We start from the raw sequence: 25,360 nt of genomic DNA, 5'->3' as shown, positions 1-25,360 counted from the left end.
GTACTGTGGCTTTCCCACTACTTTCTGTTCCTTTGTATCCCTCCTGAAAGCATAGATTACCGTATTTTTCGCTCCATAAGACGCAACTTTCCATAAGATGCACCAGTTTTTTAGGAGAAGAAAACAGGAAAATATAATTTGTTTTCTTCGCTCCATAAGACGCACAGACTATCCACCCCCCTGTTTTGTGGGGGGAAAAGTGTGTCTTATGGTGCGAAAAATACGGTATTTTCAGTATTGTTTTGTACGGTGTGTGTTTGTACGCATATAATCTAACACTATGGGGCTTCCCATCTGAAGCTTGTATTTGATGAGAAACTCTTTGTTGGAAGCTTTCAATTAGCATTCTGAGAAGTGAAGAAGCTTGAGAAGAGAAGCTCCAGTAGAGATGTGGATTTCTCAAATATATGTAAAGATTTCTTTCAAAGAGATGGTTTTCTTAAACAGAAGAAAAAGTGACTTTCCAAAGGGAACTCTGACGTAAATCCCAGCAAGCATTCCCGGTACTCCCTCTACTCTTTTGCAACCAGGTGAAAGAACGAGTTGTGGAACTTCCACTCCATCTGGACAAACCTTCAGTGTGAATGTGTAGTTTCCTACTTCAGTAGAGAGTATGTGTGTGTGTGGGGGGGTGAGGCCCAAAGGAGTTCAGTTGACACACTGGCCACTCGCTTGTGCCCAAGGCAACTATTCCCAAAGTCAGTGAAGTCAAGAACATGTATGGTACTCACAAAAGGTTAATCAGCACTCAGCTGTCGCTAGGCAACACTGTCCTGCCATCAGGATCATTAATTAGCCAGTGACAGTTTGTTCTAAAGATGTAATGCTTGTAACCTGATATCCTGTTTCCAAGCATTGTGGTTGCTTTTCTGTTCTGCCATAAAGATTTCCCTCCCACTACTTCTAGAAACCCTCAACAACAAAATGTATCAAGCCCATTGGTGTACTCCAGTATTGCTGATCCATAACGGCTTGGTATGAGGCAGATCTCTAACAAGGGCCAGTTCCTATAATTAGATCTGTGGGTTCAAAATAGGTGTTTTGACAAGATTTGTCCAGGCTGTTCTCACCAAGAGTGCACTACAGACATGAGCATAAAGGTGTGTGTGTTCTAAGCTGCCCACATACAGTATAAACATTTCCTGGCAGCTGTGCATTAAACCTTGGCAGTAGAGCATTTTAGCAGACTGGTACCCAGTAACTCACTCCCACAGAGATATTTCTCAGGTGCATTTTATCATGCAAGAAATGTCGGGATAGGCAGTAATCGCTGGTTAGGATTATATAAACCTTAAGAGAACTAGAGCAGTGTTTTCCTCCTACTGGCATACTCTCCTTCACACATTCAGTCATGTGATCAACTTCACAATCAGTGCTTTCCTAGTTGCATGAAGGAGAGCCTGCAAGAAGGGAAGAAACACTTACACAATTGCCCTTAACACAATCACATAAGCATTCTAGTCACTGTGTTTTTATCTGTGTCTGTTTTTAATCTTGCCTTGAGCAGCCTTCAGTAAGAATGGAAGGCGAATGAAATAAAATAGTATGTTTCTTTGCTTACATTATATCTCACCTTCCCTCTAATAAACTTAACATATACTATTTTCTTCCTCCCAGCCCAGGGTCACTCAATAAGTTTCATGCTTGAGTGGCCCCCTAAATCCCTGTCTAACAGCTTAACTGCTACACCACCCCGGCGGTAATACATTTGTAACCATGCAATACTAAGGATGTCTACTCTGAAGTAAGTTCTACTGTGTTTGATAGGTTTATTGCCAGGAAAGCTGGTAAGTACTGCAGGCTTAACCTTGTTCCAGCTTCCTCTTTTTCACAGTTGTTCTCTCAAAATGGGTGGTTCAGCAGTGCACAGGGGGAAGGCCGTTATGCTCTGGTCTCTGTAGAAAGAGGCCTGCTGGATTAGCTCAGAAGGCCACGTAGTATTGGGGTTTCCACAGCTGTCAGGCAAATGCCTGCAGAAGGTCCCTCAAGCATGACAGAAAAGCCTATCTTTCTGATTTACTGCCGAATGACTGGCATTCAGTGGCACACAAATGTCCAGAGTGGTATAACTCGTTGTGTAACATACATACTACATGTAACAAGTGTATCACATGGAAGTAATACTACAGAAGGGAGAGCTTATCTCCCATACCACTAAATCCCATAATGACAATACTCTGATATCCTTCTAACTAATGTTAATTCAGTTAAAAGTGCTGTATCGGAGGAGCTCTGAGCTTATTGCAGTTTAGTGAAGAAATAGTAGACTATGTGAACTTCCGGATAGTAAAAGCTATTCAACAGTGGAATGGAGTGCCTTAGATGATGCACTCTCTCCTCTTCATTGGAGGCTTCCAATCACAGGTTGGATTGCCCACCTCTCAGGGATGCCTTCCCTGTTCATTTCCTGCTTTGCCAGGGAGTTGGACTCTTTGTGTCCTTTCCAGGTTTACAATTCTATGCTGTTCTAAACCTTGCTGAGGCTGCAGAATACGTGTCTCATTCACTAAGGTTCTCAACAAGCATAATTTAAACTACTGTGAAGCCCCTGGCACAAACAACTTGCCCCGTCTTGTAACACTTTGGAATCAAAATGTTGAAGTATTAAGAACTGCATCCGTTCATCCGGTGTAGTTTTGTTTTATAGACTGGAATCACCAGTGAAGAGGTTGTTTGCCTGATGAAAACCCACTTTCCTCATCCCTGTGTCTTACTATGCAAATACCTCACCACACTTCTTTATGTGGTTTGTTACCTGACTTATGGGTGACAGTATCTAGCTGGTACAGTGGACCCTCGACTTACAGACTTTTCGAGTTACAGACTTCTCTGGCTGCAAAATTTAGATTCGACTTGCAGCCGGAGAATCGACCTACAGACCAGAAAAAAACCAAAATGGAACAAAAATAGAATAAAAACTGCCGGTTATGGGATTAATCGGTTTTCAATGCATTATAGGTCAATGGAGATTCGACCTACAGACTTTTCGACTTGCAGCCACTGTTCCAATACGGATTAATTCCGTAAGTAGAGGGTCCACTGTATATGGCTTGATTTGAATTTCCAACCAGTTTTTGTCAGTCCCAGCTGAATTTTTGTTGTGCTTTCAAAGGCAGGTGAAATTTATTTGCTTGTGCTCAAAGAAAGCAGTCTTTTAGTTCCTCACCTCACAACTTGGTGTATAACTATAAAGATCCAGTTAATCAAAGGATAGTTCAGTCACTGATGCAGACAAATGCTGGCCTTAGGAAGGGTAATGTTTTTAATTCATTGAACATGAATTCATTTCCAGAACTTTAAATTGAGAAAGTTGTAACTTCAACATCCAGTCTAATGTAACATACAAGTGAAAGACCAGAAGTATTAAAATGAATAGTAACTGGTTGCCTATATAAGCACTGCAGAAGAGAGATGTGGTTCTCTGGGTGACTGGCAATAGAATAGCAAGGTTATCTGGTTCCCACTTATTTAGCAGGAACAGCACAATAACTCTGTCCATCCCATTTTACCGTGTTATTCTGCTCAAATGAAGACAAAATAACAGTAGGAAGTCTATAACCTGTTCCCATGTGTTACATGCTGTCTAAGCGTTTTGACTTGTAACAACCTTAGCAGGGGTTTCTGAAGTTTGTTTGTTTGTTTGTTCGTTCGTTCATTCATTTTATATCCCACCTATCTGGTTGTTGCGACCACTTAAGTCTGGTTTCATCAGTGTCACTTGTAACTCATGAACTATGCTTGAGCAGGGATCTGAACCCAGGTCTCCCACGCCCAGTAGTACACTCTATTGACTACACTCAAAGTCAAGAGTTTTTTGTTTGCTAGTGTACGTCTTTAGGCTCAAGTTGTAGCTGGTGGCTCTTGATTGTCTGGTGAAATCCGAGTAGATGCTTGAGGAGTGTACACCACTGGTTTGTATAGGGTACTATTCCAAAGTACCGCTACCACAGTGAATGGTAGTCCATGTAATCCTGGCAGAAATTAGTCCTATAATGGAATATATTTATACAGGGTAATAAAAGATTCCCCAAGCTGTAACACAAAAGTATTGCTCTCTGAACCACTGACCTTCCTTTTGTATAGTGCAGAAATGATGAATGTGTTCCCCTCCAAATGTTTTGAAGTACAACTCCATCCATTCCTGACCATCAGCCAGGAGGCTGTTGCCTGTATCCTCTGTTTTTATCACATTCATTGCCATCCTTGATGCCTGTGATAATGCTTGCCATCTTGCAATTTTTCATATAATCAGGCTAATAATACTTTCTCTATTAGTTCATGGTTCTCTGGAGCCGAAAATATATCATCACCAGACATATTAAACATTCTGCATGTGATAGCAATCAAACGCCACTTTGTTAGTATTTCCAGGCGGTGCATCATGGCCTCTCCCAATTTGAAGAGACACTTGTACAGCAGACTGAGGCAAAGAGGCAGTCCCAAAACAAGCAAAACCAGGGAGCTGGAAAGGGGACAGATTGGATTTGTCTCCAGTGTGGAAGAGATTGTCACTCTCGAATTGGCCTTCTCAGCCACACAAGACACTGTTCCAAGACCTCCATACAGAGCACGATACCATAGTCTCTCGAGACTGAAGGATGCCTACATGAGTATTTCCAGCATGATTTGAAACTCTTCCAAATGAAAATTTTAAAAAAACGACTGTACAAGCTAAACAGAGTAGCTCCTTAAGGTGAATGGATCAGTCTCCACCTCAGAACCATCACATGGACTCTTTGGAGAGAATATAATAAAGGTGACTATGCGGAGCTACTCCAGTTCTGCACCACAGTTTTTGCTTTGTTCCTTTCCCCACAGAGCTGTCCTTAATATCAAAAGCAGCATACTATTTATTTGAACAGTGCAGCTGAGTTTTCATGCATAGTGGTAGTTGTTCAGGTCACAGTTATTCCACCCAGCACCTCACCAAGGAGCAACTTCAGTTATGAAAAGGGGCTATAGTTATCTCCCCTACCACTCCAAACTTGTTATTCTTCTATTTCTACTGGAATGGAATGTTCTCAATGCTTTCCTTCTCTGTTGAGTGGAGAAATTTGCTGTTTAATTCTCTCTGCATCACTGGTAATGTGGAAACATCTCTTTGGAGAAAATACAGCCATGCAGAAATACTGTGTTGCATCCAAGAATCTGCTCTGCAGGTTGCTGTTTCATTCTTACCTGCTTGGGAAAATCTGAGTGGCTTACAGAACTGTTTTGTACTGGCTTGAGATGAACTGGCAATTACTGCAGTTAAATGTGCAAGAACCATATCTGCACTTGTAATCTTGGTCACAATTTCCTAACAAGTGAAGCAGTATCATGCACATGAAAGTCCTTCCAGTTTTTAAAGGAAGAAATTCAGCACATAATTTTACTTTTATCCATAACTTCTGGCTTTTAAAGCTCTGTGACATTTTACTGCTCTTTTGTGTTGTTTGCTTTAGATTAGAATACAACTAGAGGAACTTCAGTGGGCGCAGGAGTTAATTTTCTGTCACCATCATCTCTTGGGGGCCACTTCTGTTTTTCAAGAATATTTTGGTTGTTAAATATTGCAGAGTGTCAAATACTGCAGCTTTAGCAGGTTGGTGGGGCTACAGGCCACAAAGACAAACCAGGGGGGCCCATGTGGGTGCACAGCTGCTCTTTGACCAACACCATTCTAGAGTATTGTTTACTTCATTGTTAAATATTTATTTCTGCTGCTAGCCATCTAGACCTTGTTACAAAATAGGCAGGACTGAAATGTTCTAAAACGAATAAATGCAATAGACATGATTGCAAAGCTAGATAGGTGCCTGGTCCCAAGTTCAACATCACAGAATAACCTTGGGTATCTTCCTCCCTTAGGAAAGCAGTGCCAGCCCACTTAAGGAGTGTTTTAAATCCAAACACAATCAAAACAGTGTTTTGCAAATGTTGGCTAGAATCGTGTTGCTTTGTTACACATGCAGAAGGCAAATGAAGTAACATGCCATGGATCCTAGCTGGCAGCCAGCGAGTCTCCAATGCGATTTTTGAGCACACACCAAGACAGCAGATGCACGTGCCCCGCCAAAAAATCCCAGCTGTGACTCATGAATTGCAAAAATGTTACAGTTTGCCTTTTGCATGTGTAACAAAATAATGAGATTTCGGCCAGACTTCTAGAACACTAATTTATCCCTTTTAATCTAGATCAGTGCTTCCCAACCTTGGGCAATCCAGATAATCTTGGATTGCAATTCCCAGAAGCCTTCACCACCACTGGCCAGGATTTCTGCAGTCCAACATCATCTAGATTACACAAGATTGGGAACCACTGATCAAGATCAAGGCTTGGCAACTGTGCCCCTTCCCTCACCACTGGCTACAGTTTATCAGGAATTGCAACAGCCAATGCACTGAGAACAAGTTAGGTCTTTAAACCCTTGTCTCCTCTCACTTTTAAAGGAATGGGTAAGGAAGCATCCAGGATTCTGTCTAGCTCCAAGAACGATACACAAGTGCATCATGTGGCTTTCAGCTGAACTTTAGATACTATTAAATAGCCATTGCACTTCTTAATGCAAAAAGGTAAGGGCTTTCTGGTCTCAAATCCCAATTCCTTTAGATTGTTTTCCTACAATGTTCTATAATTTCATCTGTACTAGCTACTCCTATTTTATCTATTTTTTAATATATGAGTAGCTTGGGTGATTTTTCCTTCTCTCAGAGCCTCTAAAGGTATCATTCATAGTCTGTAAAATACACAAAACTAAACACAAAAAGTTCAGCACTTTGCACTGGGTACCTACGATTGTCTGAACTTTTTCCATGATTGAAATTAACATGCATATGTTTTAGTTCTGTGAAAAATACAGTAAAATGTAGGAGCAGTTTAGTGTGAGGTGCAATGCTCAGGGCTTCCTACCCCTGAGCTTCAGAATTATATGTAAAATCAGAAAATAGATAAAAATCAGCAAAAACTCACAGTCTGCAGCAAAAATAACAGTAGCTGTGGGAGGAAAAAAAATCTGAATTCTACATTAGGTAATTTATTAGGAAGAAACAAAATCTCATTTAGTAATGAGCAAGTCTTTGAAATTTGTCCTTTTGGAAATTTTGATATAGTCATTGGCATCAAATTATTCTAATGCGGAACAAAGGATTTTTCTCTGTCTAAAAAAGGCTATACCTAAGAAGTTAAAGCCTCTCCGACTGTACTTACTTCTAGAATTCTAATTTTGCACATCCATCTTGAAACCTGCACATGCCCCATTCCACCCCTATTTTTAATCATGCCTGAAAATTGCATCTCCCTGCAAGATGGGATCTGTAAAATAATTTTTTAAATTCAAAGTTTCCCTTTCCTTATAACGCCAATTCCAGAAGTACAGCTAACACAAGAGTACATGAGAAGAAATCATGTCACTTCCCTGTAGATTCCAGATGAACTGGAATCAAGTCAGTTTGTGAGCAAGTAAATTAAGATTATGATAAATATGAAAGGCAAGCACAAGTTCATTTATTTATAGCAAAGGCCTTGGGTTACAAGAGGTCAGTTCTTGCCAACTTGAAGAAACGTTAAACGGGTTAAGTTATTGCATACATGTGCATTAAAATTTAGCAGCAGGTCATTTACAGAACAGAGTCCCCCTCCCTACTGCCTTCCTTCCTTTATTTATTTATGCATTTGGTTTAGTCTCTCAAATTGTATAGAAATCTCTACATATTCGGCTTTTACAAAGCATGTAACACTGCCTTTACGTTAATGGTCTTTTATTGGAAAAAAGACTAGCATTTACAACTTGGAATGGACATAACTGTAGTATTCTGAACAGCGATGTTGATAGTTGTGCTGAAGTCCACAGGCTACTCCGGCAGCTCCAAGTCTCGGTACACAAGGGTTTAAAAATGCAAGAGAGCGGGGGGGGGGGGGGGACAGAAGGCAGCACATGTCCAAAGATGTTCCTGCCCCCTGTTGAAAGGTTCTTTTCAAAACAAGGTGTGAATGGTAACAGCCCAACACCCGTTTCACAAGTAGTGCAATGCAAACAATATTAAAACCAGTATAACGCAGACGTGCCATTCATGGCCTCAAGTCATGTTCAGGGGACAGGGGCACTGCTACTACATAAAATAGACCCTTTTGCACCTTCCAGGCATTTTTTTTCCTGCCTCTAACCATTTTTCATCCCTCAACCATTTTTGCTGCACACCTGAGGTATAGACCAATTTGAAAGTAAACCAGCTACGACAATTTTATTGTTACAAATTGAACCAGAATCCACTTTGGGAGAAAAGTGTGGATTGGGATTGTTGGTTGGGTCTTTTTTTAAAATATATTTATATATATATAGTTTTTCCCTCTCTTTTTTTGAACTGTTTTAATACAAATGTCTGACTGTGCTCAATTGTCAAGCTGCATGCATGAAAAACTGGCCAGCCCAAACAGTGTAATAGTCATTAGCAAATGGAACTTTTTGAGGAGTTCACTAAGTGCTTTCTTATTTTTAAAAGGTAGTACAATTATTTATATTGGAAAAAACTGATGTTTAACTTGATCTTTTGGGAACAGGACCACCAACCATTACATGCAGTTTGTGGACAGAAGGTATTTCGACATTCAGTTTTGCTATACAGAAACAGAATGAATAAATGAACATTTTTTTGCAAGAGGTAAGTAAAAGATTCAATTTGATTCTTCTAGAGGAAAAAAAGGTGGAAGGAGGTCTCTTCATTTTGCAGTCATCATCTGTACGAATTCTGAAAGAAAGAAACAAAGAAAATACCACCACATTTAACCTCTTTAGAAAGGAGGTGATATAAACAAACAGCTTCTGAAGCAGAAGTCACCAAATACAGATGTTCTGGAACAATCAAAAAGAATGCACAAACCAGTTTCTAATGCCACAGTTTCAGGGCTTAATCCCTTCAAAATCCTATAAATGGATACAGGAAACCACCCCTTACCTTCATAGTTGACCTGTCCATCTCCATCAATGTCTGCTTCTCTGATCATTTCGTCTACTTCTTCATCTGTTAGCTTTTCTCCTAAGTTTGTCATAACATGACGTAGTTCTGCTGCACTGATGTAACCATTGCCATCCTAGAGAAAATAGGCAAGTGATTAAAACCACTGAGATTAGTTAATTTTTTTTAAAATTTCAGCAAAAATTGCCAGCTCCTGAAGGAAATGGTTTGAATGAACTTTGAACTTCTCAACCCAACTCTTTTTCCTATACAGTAGGGGTGGGAATCTTAGAATCACAGAATAATTGAGCTGGAAGGGGCCTTTTAGGCCACTGAATTCAACTCTCTGCTCAATGCCAGAATGCCAAAAGTTTCTGGACTTCAATCCCCGTCAGCCTCAGCCAGCACAGCCCATGATACAGTAAGAGAGTGTGGGAGCTGTAGTCCAAAAATCTGAAGCCTAAAAGTTCTCCACCCTGTTATGGGGAATTAAGCACACAACTAATGTCTTAGTCAACAAGACTAAATAATGGAAGAAGCTGCAAGAATGGTGGCCATATTTTCAAGAACTACTGAGATTAGGTCCCTGCTAAAGCTGGTTTGAATTTGAGGAGGTCCCACAGTTCAATGGTTAAACACATGATTTGTGTAACAAAAGGTTTCAGTTTCTGTCCTTGCCACTGCCAGCTAAAACAATGGTAACAGGTGCTGGGAAAGATCCTCTGCCTGGAAACTTGTAAATAATATTGGATATACCAGTCTAAGGCAACTTTCTCGACTTTCAGATAATCATTTGAAGCAGTCTCTTATCAGGACAACCAATAAGTGATTTCTATCCATTCCACTTGAACTTGCTCCCAATTATGCAAGTATGAGACTAGATCTCCTAGTACAGGCGTACCTCGGTTTACGAATTTAATGCTCTCTGGGACATTACATAATGCAAAAAAAAAATCGTAAATCGAAATGTGGTTTGCCACAGGAATGGGGGCGGGGCTACAAAACTCCAGGCACAATGCATCCTGGGGAAACTTGCTTCGTACTGAGAAAAAAAAATCGTAAACCAAAGCATTATTTTCAATTGATTTCCGTTCACAAACTGAAAATTACGTTAACTGAGGCGTTCGTAAACCGAAGTACTACTGTACCGCATAGTTAACCTTCAGAATAATGCAATCCTGTCCCTGAAAAGTACACTGCCTTTAGAAACAGGATGAATGTTTCTAAAGAACATGATGAAGAACTGACCCAGACAGGTATCTTCAAACTACTTCCTTCCATTATGTTGATGCAAATTTCATTTAGCATGTAATTTTAGCATCAGCGTTCTTCTCCCATGGTCTCCAAACCTGAGGTCTTTCTCCATTATGCAGTCACTTATACGAAATGTCAATAAAAACTTTGCACAATTACTTAAATTTGGTGGTGTTGGTGGGGAGGCTGACAGTATGCATGTTTTGCTTCTTAAATGAGTAGGTAGGGTAGGGGAAAACCTCCTTTCTGCAATGGACAAGATGTATAGAACCATTATTATGATTTCTTTTTCTATGCCACTTTTCTCTCAATTAAGAGATGCAAGGTGTAAAGGATATTACAAGAAAACCTGCTCTCAGGATTAAGGTCAGAATCAAGAAAACATTCAGTTACATGTTCAGTGAGCTTCAGTGTGCCCAACTACGTAGCATCACTAATCCCTTTTCACTTCTCTGTCTGAATTCCTAAAGTTGGAATGGCATGAAAGATAAAAAGTGGTTTCTGAAAAATATCTAGAAGCCCTGTTGGGCAAATGGTGAAAATCAAAACAGTCTTTGCATTTTTATAGTGTCATTGTCACACAATCTAACTCAATGGGATAAAATTTCTGCGATTATTTTTACCCTTGTAGTATGCAGTATTCTGGCATAGCCAGATCAATTTCAATCACATGAGACACAGCAAACCAGAAAATCATAATCAAATCTTGGATAATCCTGACTACTGAGCCCTAATGTGGTATACCACATAGGCAACCTGTTACCAACTCAAGGAAATCCCAAATCTTGAATTAAAGAGTAATGGACTTGGACTGGGCAATATCCCTTGTGATCTAAAAAAACCCTCAGTAGACCAGTCAACCACTTAGCCTGTACCTCACAAGGTTATTGTGAAGACAAAATAGGGAGGAGATAAAATACAGAGCAAGAAAGTTGTGTTTGCTGCCTTGAGATAAGGCAGGATATAAGTATATTTATTTATTTAACTTATATTTATTTAACTTATATGAAAGGAAAGAAAGAAAGAAAGGAAAGAAAGAAAGAAAGGAAAGGAAAGAAAGAAAGAAAGAAAGAAAGAAAGAAAGAAAGAAAGAAAGAAAGAAAGAAAGAAAGAAAGAAAGAAAGAAAGAAAGAAAGAAAGAAAGGAAGAAAGGAAGAAAGGAAGAAAGAAAGAAAGGAAAGAAATGAAAAGGAAGGAAGGAAGGACGGAAGGACGGAAGGACGGACGGACGGACGGAAGGAAGGAAGGAAGGAAGGAAGGAAGGAAGGAAGGAAGGAAGGAAGGAAGGAAGAGAAAGAAAGAAAGAAAGAAAGAAAGAAAGAAAGAAAGAAAGAAAGAAAGAAAGAAAGAAAGAAAGAAAGAAAGAAAGAAAGAAAGAAAGAAAGAAAGAAAAGTTTGGCTGTATTTCTCACATTGCTTTTTAAATGTCTGTCTAGAAATTTTTCCTCTTTAGAGAAATCCTCATACAATCTCTCCTGCAGGTTTTTTTTTTTTTTTTTTTGCCAACAGTTGCTACAGGACAGGAGTGGGCAACACTGGGCTATCCAGTTGTTGTGGGACTACAGTTCCCATCATTCCCAGTCAGAACAACTAATGATGAGGAATGCTGGGAGTAGCCATCCAGAAAAAAATTGGAGGATCATGCTTTGCCCCTCCCCTGAAGCACGACTTGACAGTGTGCAGTACACTTCATAATTTTCACTTCTCGTTTTTGTTCTTCAAGTAGATTAGGCTAAGAGAGGGACTGGGCAGAGATCTGATTAGAATTTTTAGCGATTAAAACCATAGACAGTTCAAGCATCCAGGTATACATTTAAACCACACCTTGTCAAAGACTCTGAAGGCCTCACGAATTTCTTCCTCACTGTCTGTATCCTTCATTTTTCTGGCCATCATGGTCAAGAATTCTGGGAAGTCAATAGTGCCATTGCCTTTGAAAAAAGGACAGAGAAGGAATTATGTCCGAATTTGTAAGCCTACATGCACCCTTTCTGTATATAACATAGCTTGCTTTTACAATTAACACAATTCATCTAGGAATCAAGTATTCCTAAACTCTTCATTTTCCTTCTAGCAGCTTGATTCTGGTTTTGATGTAACAGGAAATCTCAATGAGACCACTCTAACTTTCACAATAAAAGATCTCATGCAGAACATCATCCTTCAGCAGCAACCTTCCCTTAAACTACTACATCTCCTGCACTCCAGTAATGCATAATCATTACTGGTAAAAATCAGCAGCTCATTAGGTGACACTGGAGCACAGGTTGCACTCAAAAGAGTTGCTGTGAAAGCTTTGAACCTTACAGCATTAGCCAACAGACCAGTTTTTAATCTGGACCACCCAGAAGAGTAGGGTTCATCAGAACAGACATTTAAGCAGGACAAAGTATATCCTAAGGTTTTAAAAGCAGAAGCATTCCAACAAAGTTTAGATTCATCTAACTCAGGAAGAGGACAATTCTTTATTACCAATAAGGTAATCATCATTACTTCCAATGATCTGTAAAGTTGCCACCTTTTCCCCACTAGGGACACTCCTTCACCTTACCAGTTACAATGAGGTTTAATTTCTTAGTTGAAACCTTAATTTTCCAAAACTTTCCCTATTAGGACACCCACAGTAGTGGCACATGAACTGGCCCATGTTCTAGTGATGGGCTGCCTATGGCTGTCAAAGCTTCTTTTATTGCCCTGCCCCTTTAAGTAAATGCTGGAAATAATGGGACTTTGCTTCTTTTATTTCCCTGCCCCTTTAAGTAAATGCTGGAAATAATGGGACTTTGCACACACCCTGTTGTCTCTCCAGAGTCAGTATTCTGCTTAAACTAGCAGCCATCCTATGATATTCTTCCAGGCACCAGATCAGCTTTCAAAGGGAGTCTTGGTGGGCAACAATTCTGTTGCTAATTCCTGGATAGAGGTCAGTAGTTCCTGCTGTGTGAATGGCTGGAAATTTAAGGGCAAGTGAACAAAAAGGGGCAACACTGTAATATTTCAATAAATATATGATTCAACATGTTCCTTGCTTTTAACTGGATGCCAGTACAGCAATATAAGGAGCAGGCCCACAGAAAAACAGGATTTCTAAAAATTCCATGACCTTTAGTGCATGGGGCCCAGAATCCTTTCTTAAACACTCTTCTACATTATTATTATTTTTAAAAAATCACACTGGGCATAAATGTTAACCAACTCAGCGATCTTTCCAGGGGACACGCTTCTTCTGAATGTCCAGATTGCAAAGTTGTTCTCTTACCATATGGGAGCCTTTTCACCAAGATCTTTTATAGTCTCCATTTATTTCACATTAGAGAATGTCCAAAAATGCTCTTGTACCTGTTCTTTGCTTCACTTCTCTGCTTCACTTACTCATGTCTGAATTTTTCTGCCTTTCCCATATTTATTTTTAGAACATGTAGGACCAAACTATACATTCTCTTAACTGCATTGTCCCTGTACAGAATGCAGGGTTTATTTCCCTTCCCTGAATTAAAATCTCTTTTGGGAGACTTTAATGCCATGTCCTGCCTGCTGTGATCTTGATTCAAATCAAAGGCCCCTCATACCTGCAATCTATGTTGCAAAAAAGAAGAATCAGACAAATTCATTGGTTTCAACTGACCTCAACTTGGCAACGCAAATTATTGATCGGTGCTGCAGAAGGCAATAAAGCATGAAAGGATAACTAATCACCATCCTTGGATCCCAAGCTAGACTGGGGATACCTGTTGACAACTTGTGGGTAGATGAAGGGAGTAATCCTTGAATTCAAGGCATGAAAGCTACAACTAAAGTAACATCCTTTGGCCGATTTAGAGGATTATCAGGTAAATATTAGAAAATTGTTTGGACTGCAAATGGCAGCAAATCTGCTTTTTATAAAGTACGCTCCTATCATTACACAGGAACAGCCACTACTTTTACTGTTAGGATCATTTGGTTAAGGAACATAAAGCAAAGTTGGACTAAGCAGAGTCAGGGTTTGATAGAATTTCTGTGACTTAAACCTCTACCAGAATTAATTTAAGTGTAGTTACAAGAATGTTAAGTCATTGACCTCTTCAAACACTTACCATCAGCATCTACTTCATTGATCATGTCTTGTAGTTCTGCTTCTGTTGGGTTTTGACCCAACGACCTCATCACAGTGCCAAGTTCTTTTGTTGTGATGGTGCCATCACCATCTTTGTCAAATAGAGAGAAGGCTTCCTTGAACTCTACAGACAAGAGGGAGGGAAAGCGGACTTATCACCATTTGTCATTGTGACCAGCATCAAATGCAGCATTAACTAGAAATTATTTAGTCCTGATCCCACATATAGCAAATTGAGGCCATCTTCTACCTGTCAAATTGTTTATATATGTAAATGAGATGCCAACCTGACACAGATGCATACAGCTGTATACATAGGAGTGCTATCTGCACATCAGTATCAATTAATTTGTTCTATGTATGGCATTTATTGTTGGGGAAGGGGATCCAAAATGACAACCAATATGTAGGGGATACAATGGACCACAACATGGACCACAGAGATTATATGTGAATCCCCAGTAGCTGTAAAGCTGACTCCCCACATCCTGAATTACTTCACTGGGATATAATGAAGAGAATACCCTGTCCCCCTGCACAGCTGAGAGAACAGCAGTAAGAAGATACAAACAAGAAGGCCATTTATGATGTTACAGGTGATTGGAGAGAAAAGCAAAATTTCACTGTGGATCTAAACACGGGATGAAGAACCTTCTATTTTATAGATTCTAGCTCCCATACACTATTGGTTATACTGACTGAGGGTTGCGGGAGCTGTTGGCCAAACTATCTGGAAAGTACACACTTCCTCCCCTCTGGTCTAAGCCCTTGAATTCTTTCCTGCAACAATTAGTAACTTCCATACAGTCTTCAAAGTAGATTAAAATCTCCCAGATCAAAATCTTGCTTTTCTTCCAGCTCATACCTATCACAAAACAATATGCAAACTTCCGGTTGTTACAAACTGCCAGACATCAAAAACTACTGCTTCCTTTTTAGCAGTCAGTAGTATCTTCCAGCAGTAGAGAGTAGTGTTTGCTACATCCAACTTCCCTACTCCTATGAAGTGTGCTAAGTTAAGAGATGGGGAACCCAGGAGCCTTCAGGTCCCATAGAACGACCAAAAAAAAGAATTACAAGGAAAACCATTCGATGTGGTAAAAGTCTGATTAAACAAAAACTACAAATTAAACAAAGTTTTCCAGTTACAATACCATTCTTTGTCATTGTTTAATGAGGACCAGCATGATTGTAGGCTGATGTTACAACTATTTGCTGTCAGACATTGTAAATGTGGTCTCGGTAAGACGCTTTCCTAAAATTTTATTTTACTATTTGGGCAGTATTTTGAGAGAGGTTTCAAGGTACCCAATACAAAATTTCCATCAGGACAATTGCGTTTAAAAGTAGGTCATTGTCTCCAGGTAGAAACTGAGACGGAGAGAGATTGGGAGTGGCTTTCTCAAAGACATTTATTGAACTCATAAAGGAAGCTGCACATTTCTAGATGAACACCTCACGACCCTTAGCTCTAGTGCTTCATTAATTACTTAGTGCTAAGCTTACCAAGTCTGAGATGCTGTAAATTATATGTTAAAGACCACAACAAACAAGCAAAACCGAGAATGCTTGGGTTTTGCCTCCATGAATTCTGTAGTCTAGCCCATGACAAGAAAGAAGGCAAACAGCAGGCCCGCTGGTGGAAGGCTAGCCAGTTTACCTCTATGAGGAAAGGTTATGAAGTTGAAACGGTTGATTTTTGGGGGGAAAGCCAGCACAGGAATATGACAGAAGTATGTACAATTATTATATATGGTGTGAGAAACAGGGTTTTCCCCCCACTCCTCAGGTAATACCAGATAATGCTAGACAATACCAGGGTTATGCAGTAAGACTGATGGCAGAAGATTCAGACAAAAAAACAATAACAACAAAAATCCACAGGAAGTGTTTCTTCACACAGACAAATGAAATTTACTACCACAAGCTGGAGTGAAAGACATTAATTCTATCAAACAAAAACCCTAATAAACAAAAACCAAGACCCAAAAACATTGTGGCACCTTAAAGACTGTTATATTTTAATCTGAGCTTTTGTGGATAAAGTCCACTTCCTCAGACTTTTCCTTGACTTAATCAAACAGAAGTTCACATTACCATATAGCATTTTAGTCTTTGGTTTTTATTTGTTTTTTGCTTTTTTTGTTTGTTTGTTTGGGTCTGATATGCCTGCACAAACTAACACAATCATTTCTTCAAAAACCACCAATTCTAGACATATTTCAGAGGTGATTAGACAAATCAATGAAGGATAAGGCTACTGGTTGTTAACAGTCACAAGAACTATAGGCAACCTCCAGGATCAAAGTCACCATGAATCCAATTCCCACGATTCTGAAGCCACAGCGAGACGGAGCTTATGGCTTTCACTTCTTGCTTCTGGCCATCATGAGAAACAGAATGCTGGACTAGATAGGCCTTTGGTCTCATCCAGCACAACTCTTATGTTTTGCTTCTGGTTGCCAGGATTCCTGCAAAGAATTGTTGCTGAATGTATTCTCAAAGGCTTTCACGGCCAGGATCCGATGGTTGTTGTGGGGTTTTCAGGCTGTTTGGCCGTGTTCTGAAGGTTGTTCTTCCTAACGTTTCGCCTGTCTCTGTGGCCGGCATCTTCAGAGGACAGGAGTCAGAACCCTGTCTGTACTTTGTTGCAGTTTGTTGGATAGTTGAACTCAGCTATTATTGTGGGCTTACCCAGGCACTGGGGAACAATTAGAGGCACAAGGTTTGAGGAAGCAACCCCCTCCTGGATTTCACTCGCCAAATGATCCTCATGGAATAATTTTGTTGCTTGTGTCATATGCTATGAGAACTTTCAAATTCGTTCTGTTCTTTCATTTGATAACCAGTTAAATCACAAATACTTTCTGTCTGATGGAGAAACAGAAATCAGTCCAGTAGCTATCAGCCCTTGCTTTTTGGGATGTTCTGGGCACTTCACACATATTTATTTAACAGAAAGTCTGACTATGTCTAAGGAAGGACAATCCAAAGAAAGTGCCTAGTTCAAGTAAGCGATCTTGACTGGGTGTCTTTTAGAGTACACAGAGGGGGAAAAACAAATGTATCCTTTCATACTTCCCCTTTGTTTCAACATAGATAACTGTATAACATATACACAGAGAGGAACCAATGTAAGCCAATGTTTCAGTTCCTATGGCAGCAAATTATTTAAACGCACACACACATTTAAGAAATTAACTACAAAACAGGAAGCAATTCAAAACCATATTTTCTTTTCCATAGAACCAATTCAGTCTGCTCTAATAGGAAGGCAAAAACTTGAGGAACAGCCAGGTGATGGCAGCCACTAAGAACGTTCTGCAATATTTTTGTATTCAGAATAGGTTGCTAGGCCAACAGAAACCATCTCCCTCCAATTAGGATACTTACCAGCAATCTGTTCTTCGGTCAGCTGATCAGCCTATGTAAAGAATAGAAAAGTATTTCAGAACACTGTTTACCTGTAGCTATGTCAAGCCACCAAATGCAACTGCAACTCAGACACAAGATGGCATAACATTATGTTAATGTTTGGCACTTCCAGAAGCAACTGGCAACCAATCACCCCTTTTACTGGAGGGAGAATAAACAAGACCAAGATGGCACAATGGAGGGGAGAACACAAAGTGCCTGGCCAGAATAAGCAAGAAAGACCCACGACAACAAATGACCAAGTCGTTTCCCTTTCAAAGGTACTTTATACCACAGTCTCATTATAACCCAGAGGCTCCTAGTCCTAGCACTATGCAACCATTTCTACAACAAGCGGAGTTCAGAAACATCTACTCCTTTAGATAACAGAATCCTGTAGGAAGCATAGCCAGTGGCCATGTTGGCTATGGGATTCTGGCATCTGTATTCCAGAACAGTAACGTTTCCACAGTCTGGAAACAAATCAGCTATATAGCATAAGTGACACAGCAAGCAAAAATCAGTAAATCCTCTCAAAACTGGCCCATACACAACAGTAGTACTTACTTAGTCCAAAATTTACTATTGAAAATATGTGTACTAATTTCCCATAAGACTTCAGTTTAGGACAACTGTCACTGGAATATAACAAAATAATGCATTCTCATTTCATCCAATGCTTGGTTCTCACAGCTTAAGCTGCCATGCTATTCAGGAATCTCATTATTTAAGAGAAAAAGCCTGAAAGCAACTGCAGGTTCACTTTGCATCATACTGGCTCTCTAAAAGCGTTCTGATATTTCTTCCCCATCACAGATGTCAAATCCTACCACTGATTTCCCTTTAAACATGCTTTTGGGCAACATATACAATGAAGGGCTACACTGGGATATCAAGACCCAAATGCAGTCCTCCCAGAATCCAGCCTCTGGATTTCATTTCACCAAGGTGAGTTGACACAGTGATTTACATAACACAGCAGAGCAATGCAGAAGCCACACCTGGATAGAAAAGAGAATGCAAATGAACTGGAGCATGAAAAGTCCTCAGCATGAGCTCAAATGGACAATCCAAGCTCCAAAGGATACGGAATACTTCTTGGCCAAGGAATGAAAGTTACAGACTTTATTGTAACATATTTTATTTGTCCAGTTTGGGTGAATACCTGTTAAGACAGCTTCTGTTTTGGCAATCTGTGTAGCAGAGGTAAGCATGTGTCTCTCTGGCTTTCAGGTAAAGGTAATAGTTCGCCACCCATGCAAGTCATTAAGAGAGGGGTGGGGGATGTAAGATCAATGATGTCATCTTTCCCAGCTGAATGAAGGGGAAACTGGAGAACCAGCCCACGTGGCCTATAATCATATCTGGCCATCTGCAACAGATCCTGCCTTATCCTTTCTCACTTATGGGAAATGGAAGCATTTCCTCTTCCCCTCCCAACCTTTTCTGATTTCACACTGTTGCAGTAAGTCCCTGGTGTCCATTATGGAAAACAATAATGACTAAAGACAAAAGACCAGCCACACTTAATTCTAATCAGCATTTGGAGCTGAAGAACCCAGCCTCCCAAGTGCTACCAAGAGATCAAGATTAAATCAAGTCAAAAATTTTTTAAAAAATTGAATTAAAGTGGCATTGATCCGCAATATCTAAATGTAAAAATACCCCTTAACAGGATGCTGCACATGCAGTAATCTTGTCTTTTGACATTAACAGTAGCCCAAAAGTGGCCTGTTCTCTCATCGGAGATCAGCGTATCAGTGGCTGGCTGGTCCTAGCACCCTTCCTGCAACCAAATCTTACATCTCCTCCCACCCACACCCAACCTACACACCCCTCTCTCTTATTTCCTCCCTCCCTGCCAGTTACTTTTTAAAGAAACCTTGGGCTTATGACATGTAAGAAACTGATTTCTGTTCTTACTAGAAATACTGCAGGTTTTTACCTTCACTGCCTCTTGGGGGTTAGGGTGGAGGCTAGAGAATAAAGAGGCATGAGGTAATACAGCCAAGGAAGGTTTTGTAGTCTCGCTGCGTTTGAGGGGCTTGGGGGATGCAGGTGTAAGGGGGAGGAGAAGCAGCTCAATAGCTGCAGAGGAGTCTCCCCTCCCCTCTAACCCTGCGCAGTGCAGCTGGTGTAAGAACTGGCATGGCGTCCATCATGCTTTTGATACCCTCCCAAATGCTCCCCTGTCATCTCCTTCTAGCCAACCTGGTGTTTTGCTGTTTTCACCATAGTTCCTCCTGCCATCGAAACCAAGAGGCATGATCACCCAAGTAGAACGGCATCAACATCATCACCACCACCATATGGAGATTTGACTTCTCCCGCTTGTCCCTTCCACAGAGTTATGCCATACGTACAGTGAAGATCCACACCCTTTCCTGGTCTAGTGCCCTTCAGATTTGTAGGGCTACAACTCTGATCACCCCAAGCCAGAACACCATCCCCACTTCCTGATTCTATAACGCAGAGGAAATCCGTATTTCCTGTAGACTGAGACACAAGCAAAGCATACCCTTTGATCACGGTGACTGCACAGCAATGTTACTGTTTTGTTTTGTTCTTAAGATTCACTGATCTGGAGGAAGCAAATCTTATGTCTTAGAAGGTCAGTTGTAACCTTCCCTCTACCCAACAGCCTTGATTTCCCCCCCTCCCCATCCGCGCTACAGGACAGGCTCCAGAAGGAACATCCAACTCCTCTTCTGCCCCGGCAGGGTTTGATACCGTCCCCACGGCCCAGATCTACCGTTTCACGACCCTCACCCAACTCTAAAGTGGGTTTCCTAGAGTGCTTGGAACCCTCTAGGAAAAGAATCCTGAAACAACAACCCCCCCCCCCCACACACACACACCTAAAGAGCTGGAGATCGGAAAGCGGTGGCGGCCAAGCAGGGCACAGCCACCCTCAAGCCAAAGGAGAGCAACGGCAGCCCCCATGCAAACGCTCTCCCCTCGGCCACGCCGCCTTCCTTAAGTCTCCCGCGGAGTCGGGCGGGAGAAGGCGGCGCGCCTCCTACGCCTTCGAGCTCCTTCTCCATCACCTGCGGGGGAGCCAACATGGGGGGGGGGAGAGAGAGAGGAGGTAGGCGAGGAGCTCCGGTGTCCGATGACGCCGTCCCTCTCCTTCCCCCCCCCCCGCAACACTTCTCCAAGGCCGGGATCAGGCTGTTTCCCATGTTTCTCCTCCATCCCCATTTTGCACCCAGGCAGGATCTAGGGACTCCGCAGCATCCCTCTCCAGTTTCAGGCGCGAGGAAGCCGGCCAGGCGTGCCTGTGCGCGAACGGACCAAGGGGCGCGGGCTGCTCGGCGGAAAGAGGAGGAGAAGGAAGGAAGAGGAAAGGCGGCAAGGCAAGGCGCCGCGGGGCAGGGCGAGGGGCGCCCGCGATGGACAGGCTGGCGCTCTTGGGGAGCCAAAATCTCTCCCTTTGGGGGGGGCAGGAACCCGACCTGCAGCCCCGACGCCCACCCAGCTGCATGCAGCCCCTTCAGCCCCGCCGCCTGGGGCTTATCTAGCAAGGGGCCAACCGAGGCTGCCCAGACCAGCCGACACACTCGGGGAGCCGGGGATCCCGTCGCTCCTCGGGACCCCAGTGCCAAGATCCACCTAGACAGACGCAGAAGACACGCAAGCTCTCCGGCAGAGCACGAGACGCCGGTCCCGGTCGCTGCGCCCGCCGCCGCCCAGTGAGCAAAGGACGGGCACGAGAAAAAAGGAAGCCGGCCTCCGCTTCGGTTTCCGCCAAACGCCAGAACGGGTTTCCAGAAAGAGGGGTGGCGGCAGCGGCGGCGCCTTGGAGGCAAACCAGGGCGCACCGGCGAATCCAGACGCGTCTCGTCCGTATTTTAGAACAGAACAAAACACACACGAATTAAACAACCCCCCCCTTGCCTGGCAAAAAGAGAAGTGGGGAGGAATAAAAGGAGGGGGGGAAAAACCTGGTCGCGCCAAACCAGCTCTAAAGGAAGCCGACACCCCCTCGCTGCGCTCCGTCTGGCTGTAAATCCAAGCTACCTACCATGGTGGCGGTGCGGGCGGCGGGGACGGTGGTCTGCGCACTGGGCGGCGGTGCAGGGAAGGCAAGCGGCTGCTCACAGCTCTCGCGTCCTGCTCTTCGCTCGGCTGCCAACAAATGCTGTAGGTGTGAGACTGCGCGGCCCCGTTTTTATACGGCGCGCGTATCCCTCCGCCGGAGCAGAGCCTCTCCCTCCCTCCCTCTCGCTCCCTCCCTCCCTCCTCCACTCCGGCCCGTGGCATGTGGCAGCAGAGTGATTGCAGCAGGCAGCCCTGCCCCCCTCTGCCTGCCTGCCTCCCTCCCCACGCCACACACACTCCCCTCTGCCAGCCCAGCTGGCAGGCGGCAAGCGGAGAGGGGCTCGCTCGCTTCCGCTCCCTCCGCGAAAACAGAGGGGGGGGGGTTGGACGGAGTGCCGCGGCGCAGGAGGGAGGGAGCGACGGCCAGGGCTTGGTCGCCGCCGATGTTTCTCGGGGCTGAGGCGGCTTGCGTGCTCCGGCTGCCGGCCTCAGAGGCAGAATTGCTCCTTAGGAAGGGAGAAGGGCATCCTCGGTGCCCGTCCTGTGGTGCCTGGGGTCAGAGCAGCCTCACAGGAGAAGCAGGCGCTAGGAGCCGCTGGCGACGGGTTCTTGGCTTGCAGGGCCGGCCCTGTCGTAAGGCAGAGGAGGAGTGACATCTGGGGCAGTGTCCTTGATGAGAAGTGTCAGGAAATGGTTATTTAATTTGATAACTACAGTACTGGAAGCAGGTTGGAATCTGCCTAGTTCCACTAGGCCCGCGTTGGCCAATAATCTTACAGAGGTATCTGGAATTTCCACGGGTCTCACCTAAAAAGTATATTTAAACCCTACTGTACCTCGTCAAGAAAGTGGAGAATGCTCAACATTGCTGTGATGAGTAGGATACACTCCTTTCAATACTTTTGATGATGCTGCATGGAAGGAATTAATCCTCAGAACCCTTTCCGTGGTCTGGGCTTAACCAGAAATGCTATTCTGGTACAGTATTTTGGGTGCCCTCAGGATGGTTTTGAAGTAGCCCACTTCTGGTCAAAAACAGTCCAATTACTTTAATTTGTTTTTAATTTTAGCTATATTTCACAAATGTCCATAAGTTTATACAGTACTGTGAAACACTCTTATATGGAGAAAGGAGAGACTAGAATTCCCTGTCATTCCTGCATGTTTGGAAAATCTAAGGGCTGAGAAATGTCTGGAATATTGGCTTATGAAAGATTTCATTTAAAATTTCAGTTTTGTGAGACAAAAACAGATCACAGTACCTGTTGTACTTTGAAAAGCAGCTAACATGATCTCACCTGCAGAAATCACTTTTTGGCCCTGATAAAAATCATTAGTGAAAATGAAACCTAGGCAGCCAATATCTACTGCGTTTGTAAATGAATCAATCCATATTATCTGCTATTCAGATCTCATCTTACAAATGAGCAGGAAAGATCTGTATACCTAATCCTGGCTGTCTAATAAAAAGTCTCTCTATGTTAATCTAACCAGACTTTCTGCCCCAGACTTTCTGCCGCTCGCCAATTTACTCCCAAAAGAGGGTAGCATATTGTCCGTAATGAAAATGGAAATAGATCCCATGTTCAATATCTCTGTACATTTTCTAACACATTTATATCTGATAGCCAACATGCTTGGATTTTAAGTTGTACGGATGAGAGGAGAATGTATGAGACTGCTCCCTGATTTCTTCAAATTTTACTGCATGCTTTATTTTCTGACGGAGGCGAATTAGAGCGAGAACCTCACAAATCTCTGGAGACTTTCCTCAAAATAAGATGTGTTCAGATAACTCATTTTGTCATATGTCCATGGTAATTTCTCTCTAAACCTTTTCTCTTTGCCAAAAGCCCTGAGTGGTTCAAAGGAATTTAAGTTCTGTGACCAGTATAAATATTACTTGCCAAGGACACAAACTTGACCCATGTTTCAAATGTTTATTTATTTATTTTAAATACTTCTATCCCACCTTTCTCCCCAAAAGGGCCCAAGGCAGCTTACATCAATGGTATTTAAAAGCTAAAACCTGTAAGTGTACATATATTAAAAAAGAATTAAACAAGTATTATATTAAAAAGGGTAATTAAAATCAGCACTAAAAACACTATCAAAAGCATCAGATCCAAACAATCCATTTTAAACTTCTCTCAGACCACCAGTAATTAAGGAAAAGCCTGCCTGAAGAGAAAGGTCTTCGCCAGGTTGAGGAATGACAGCAAAGATGGGGCCAGCCTAGCTTCCGGTTCCAGAGTCTGGGAGCAGCAACAGAGAAGGCCCTCTCCCATGTCTCCACCAAGTGCCCCCTGTGAGGGTGGTAGGACTGAGAGAGAGGCATCCCCTGAGGATCTTAATGCCCAGGCAGGCTCATAGAGGGAGATGCAGTCTTCTGAATATTTGGATCATTAGGTACAGTGTATAGAAAGCTTCGGTATGTATAAGTATCCTGAAGTACTTTTTGAAGGATCTTTTTGTTTCGAAACCCACAGCAAGGTACCAAATTAAGAAAAGTTTTAACCCACATCTTTTTTATTAGGTTAGTTACATATTCAATTCTATAATTTCATATTTATTGCATATAATTATATTCTATAATTCCACACTAATATATGTTGTTTGTTTGTATTGCTACAATATTTGAACTCATGTTGAACTCACAGGTCTTTCCTGCTTTTTTGCAACATGACAGTGTTCCATCAATAGTGTGCTCTGATCTAGTCACTCTGATTGTAAAAATTCAGTGAATGATTCAAAGGAAAAACTGGCTTGGCTAGGTCTTGTCTGGATATGCCTTTAAATGTTAACTGGCTGATTATCAATTGCTACCTATGTGAATGGACAAAAAAAAAGATTACTTAACTTAGTATTCCTTGCATAATTATGTTATGAACTACCCAGACAGTGTTCTAGCATTATGGAGCAATATATAAAATGAAATTACAACACAATAATTCTATTATATTTTCTTAATTTTATGTATATTATTATTTATATTAGGTTTTTTGTGAAAACTTGGTATCTATTTTATAATGCAAGTCAAAAACTGTTTTGAATTTTTTAATAATAAAAATTATTATTATTATTGCAGCAGCAATAATAATATTGATGATGATGATGATGATGATGATGATGATGTGACAGAGGTAGCACCGAAGTTTTGAAGACAGATGTAAACTAAGAAAGGTTAGGGTAACAAGTCATGGAACTAAACACAACAATTAAAGATTTTTTGGCATCTTTTGCTGTGTATTAATACTTTGTAGTGCCACCTACATTCTGCCTCTTATTATATTTGTAAACACATGCCTATGTTAGAAAGTGCCAGAAGTCTTTATTGACTACATTCAAAGCAATTCAAAATTCAGGGTAAGCTCTAGAAATCATTGAAACTTCACTGGGTGGGGAAGCAAAATGAAAGCAATAATCCTAATTGATACTGGTGGGAATGTTGGTCAAGCAGTGCTAGAGAAAACTTCCTTTTGTTAGGGAAGTTATAGTTCAGTGATACAGTTGGGGGGGGGGAGGGAGATGATGGTTGATAGTTCTTCAGTAACAATTAATGGCTCAGGAATGCAAAGATAAGCCCTGTAAGGGTGAACTATTCCGATGTTTTGGTCAGAA

At 41.9% G+C, this 25,360-nt stretch overlaps 1 protein-coding gene and 1 long non-coding RNA gene across 2 annotated transcripts; one reads left to right on the top strand and one right to left on the bottom strand.

The window, feature by feature from the left end:
• Positions 1-232: 232 nt before the first annotated feature.
• LOC144586070 (uncharacterized) lies at positions 233-8,399 on the top strand. Its single transcript, XR_013540792.1, has 2 exons — positions 233-1,877; positions 1,908-8,399. It is a non-coding gene; the product is annotated as an uncharacterized LOC144586070 (long non-coding RNA).
• On the bottom strand, positions 5,671-21,873 carry CALM1 (calmodulin 1). The gene is made up of 6 exons (XM_020807605.3): positions 21,723-21,873; positions 17,678-17,708; positions 14,265-14,408; positions 12,013-12,119; positions 8,935-9,070; positions 5,671-8,727 (listed from the first exon to the last, which is right to left on the bottom strand). Exons 1-6 carry the CDS (start codon positions 21,723-21,725, stop codon positions 8,699-8,701), a joined length of 450 nt encoding a protein of 149 aa, XP_020663264.1. The 5' UTR covers positions 21,726-21,873; the 3' UTR covers positions 5,671-8,698.
• Positions 21,874-25,360: the final 3,487 nt, after the last annotated feature.

Source organism: Pogona vitticeps, chromosome 1 (genome assembly GCF_051106095.1).
Source record: "Pogona vitticeps strain Pit_001003342236 chromosome 1, PviZW2.1, whole genome shotgun sequence".
NCBI lineage: Eukaryota > Metazoa > Chordata > Lepidosauria > Squamata > Agamidae > Pogona > Pogona vitticeps.
Note: the sequence above shows the minus strand (reverse complement) of the source record. Positions and strands in the feature narration are given on the sequence as shown.